We start from the raw sequence: 2,796 nt of genomic DNA, 5'->3' as shown, positions 1-2,796 counted from the left end.
CTCTCATCCATAGGCCTGTGTGATCTCATAGGTCCCCCTGGTCCACTCCTGTGTTGACTGACAGGTGAGCTCTGCTCAGCCGCAAGACCACCTGGGTCTCCCTCTGTCTAGGTGGTCAGGGTCATAGATAGGGTCATCGCTGTTATCACCCCCACCATACTCCTTTAGATATGACCCATGGGAACCCTACACACACATATGGACACGCGCGCGCACACACACACACACAGATAGGCTGTGGTGTTTACCCAAGCTTTTGAGTGTGACCCGTGTATGTGTGTGTTTCGCATAGCCGCGTCAGCTGGAAAATATGTGAATGAGCCTGTGAAAGGTGAGATACCCTCTCTCTCTCTCTCTCTCTCTCTCTCTCTTTATCTCTCTCTCTCTCTCTCTCTCTCTCTCTCTCTCTTTATCTCTCTCTCTTTCTCTCTCTCTCTTTATCTCTCTCTCTTTCTCTCTCTCTCTTTATCTCTCTCTCTCTCTCTCTCTCTCTATCTCTCCCAGAGGCCAAGCCCTGTGTCACCTTACCCAGGAGGGGAACTGAAGACACTCAGCTGTGTGTGTGTGTGTGTGTGTGTGTGTGTGTGTGTGTGTGTGTGTCTGTGTGTGTGTGTGTGTGTGTGTGTCTGTGTGTCTGTGAGTTTCCTCTCATACACATGGTTTTATACCATAAATCCAATCAAATATTATGACTCATATGTTGTTGTTGTTGTTTTTCCTCCCTGTGTGTTTTGTTTGCAGGAGAGTGGATCCATACGACTACCCCCCACCGTCTAGACCAGGACCTAGAGAAGCAGCCCCCTACCCTGGAGGCTACCCCGCCCGAGAGGCCTACCCCCCCAGGGAGAGTCAACCAGCCCGCCTGCCCGTACCCAGGGACCCCGAGTCCCTGCAGGGAGACCCCAGGTACTACTCCTCCACCTCTCCCCGCCAGCACCGGGCAGCCATGAGGCAGGACGTGCCCCCGTCCCCCACGCTGGCCCCCCGCGGCCCCCGCTACGAGACGGCCGGCCACGGGGGCTACCGCAACGCCAGCCCCGGCCGCTACGCTAGCCCCGAGCGCTACGGCTACAGGGACGGGCAGCGGGCGGACCCCCGGCAGAAGAACGCCATGGTCGGAGCAGTGTAGAGAGGGGAACCCGCGTTGATCTGTCTGTTTACGGCCCGGTCCTAAACCCCCCCTCGTCCCCCTACCGCTTTGTTGCTTGCAGATCTGAAGGAACCAGATTTGGGGTTTTGAAGACTCCAGCTACACCTCTAATCGGTAGCCTTCCACCATGTCGCCTGAAGCCTGTCCGGTTTCTTCAGATCTCCAAGCCGCAAAGCAGAGCTAGGGCTTGTTTGAGCAAGTCTTTGACTGTTAGAACATCCCTTCCCCTTCGTAGCTCCAGACCCGGGGAGCCTGGCGGAGGTAGAAAAATGTGTGTGTTTTGATACCGTTACCTCATTTTGTTCCATGCGATTACAATGAGCCCCGTCCTCCAATTTCTACCTCCGCCCGCCTCCCCTTACTTCCAGACAGATTTTTAGCATCAGTAAAAGTTAGATATGTGAACTGTATGTGTAAAGACATGTTTTATAAATGGCCGTGGTCACGTGTGCATGTATGAAGATGTGTCACGATCCGTTGGTGTTTTCATAACTCCGCTTGTGTGGGATTGGAAATGAGAGGATGTAGAAACAGAGTGGTAGATTGGCTAGAAAAGGTTAGTCAAGGGCGTAGGGTTCCTGGCTTAAAAAAGAGGAGGATGGGGAGGAAACTCCTGGGTTTCTCTCTGGGTCCAACCCAACCCTGAGTTTTGTTAACAGACACACACACAAAAAAGAGACACCGGACAGGAAGTTGACACTGCAGGATCCTGGAAAACAAGATCACAGGAACAGGAAGTGAGTCCACTTCAAAGCATCTTTACCTTCCTGTTGTCTCCCTCCCCTCCATCCTGCTGTTAAATGTGGGTGGGTTTTTTTGCGTATATATATATATATTTTTTATTATTTGGTTGTGGCCTTTGCTAAGACATTCCTTTTACTATTGTGTGCCTATCACTGAAATGTAGCATCCCAAATCTGAGTTTTATGTACTTTTTAAGTACGGTGTATAATGTGTGATGTTTATGAACAAAAATGTGAGTTATGTATAAAGATGCTGTTGAACAAATGCAGAGGTAGACGGTGCTCACTATATATTTATTCCTCTAAGAGTCTATGGAGATGACATGCTGAGACAGATCCTAAGATCTGTCATACACACATCTTTAACCTTTTTACCTTTGACATTATTTGCCTTGTGACCATGATGGTGACCAGTGTGCCATTGATGATGCAATTTAAACTTATTTTCCGAAATGAATGTTTTTTTTTATAATATGTTTTGCATTAAATATATCTTTGAAAGGATCCTTTGTTCCAAGCGTTGTCCAATTTACTTTACATCAAATGTAGATCAAATGATGTAGTTACCTATGCAAACCTCTAAAACAACGAGTGTTACTCATCTTTCCGAAATGATTAATTATGAATTTCAACCCAATTTAGCCTCTACATTCCAGATAAATTAGCCCTCTAAGATAACAAGAGGCCCAGTTGCAGAGCTGATAATAGCTAATTCATCTCCAACAATTAAAATGGGGAGATGGAGGCTGAAGTGATTACCGCCCAATTTGCTCACCACGAAATGAAGATCTGGCTGATTGGTTGAATTAAGAGTTGAAATGAGTTGAAATGAGCATAATTAGAAACTGTGGAGACCGGTTTATCAGTTTGTGTTTAATTTGCACATGGGCCACTGAGGATCAG

General features: G+C 47.7%; 1 protein-coding gene across 1 annotated transcript in view; it reads left to right on the top strand.

The window, feature by feature from the left end:
• Nucleotides 1-2,397, top strand: part of pard3ba (par-3 family cell polarity regulator beta a) — an 88,792-nt gene extending 86,395 nt beyond the window's left edge. Inside the window, 1 exon segment of the mRNA XM_083680590.1 lies at nucleotides 742-2,397. Within this exon segment, the coding sequence (XP_083536716.1) occupies nucleotides 742-1,129 (388 nt within the window). The 3' untranslated portion in view covers nucleotides 1,130-2,397.
• Nucleotides 2,398-2,796: the final 399 nt, after the last annotated feature.

Source organism: Argentina silus (assembly GCF_951799395.1).
Source record: "Argentina silus genome assembly, chromosome: 11".
Taxonomy (NCBI): Eukaryota; Metazoa; Chordata; class Actinopteri; order Argentiniformes; family Argentinidae; genus Argentina; species Argentina silus.
This window is presented reverse-complemented; position numbering and strand designations above follow the sequence as displayed.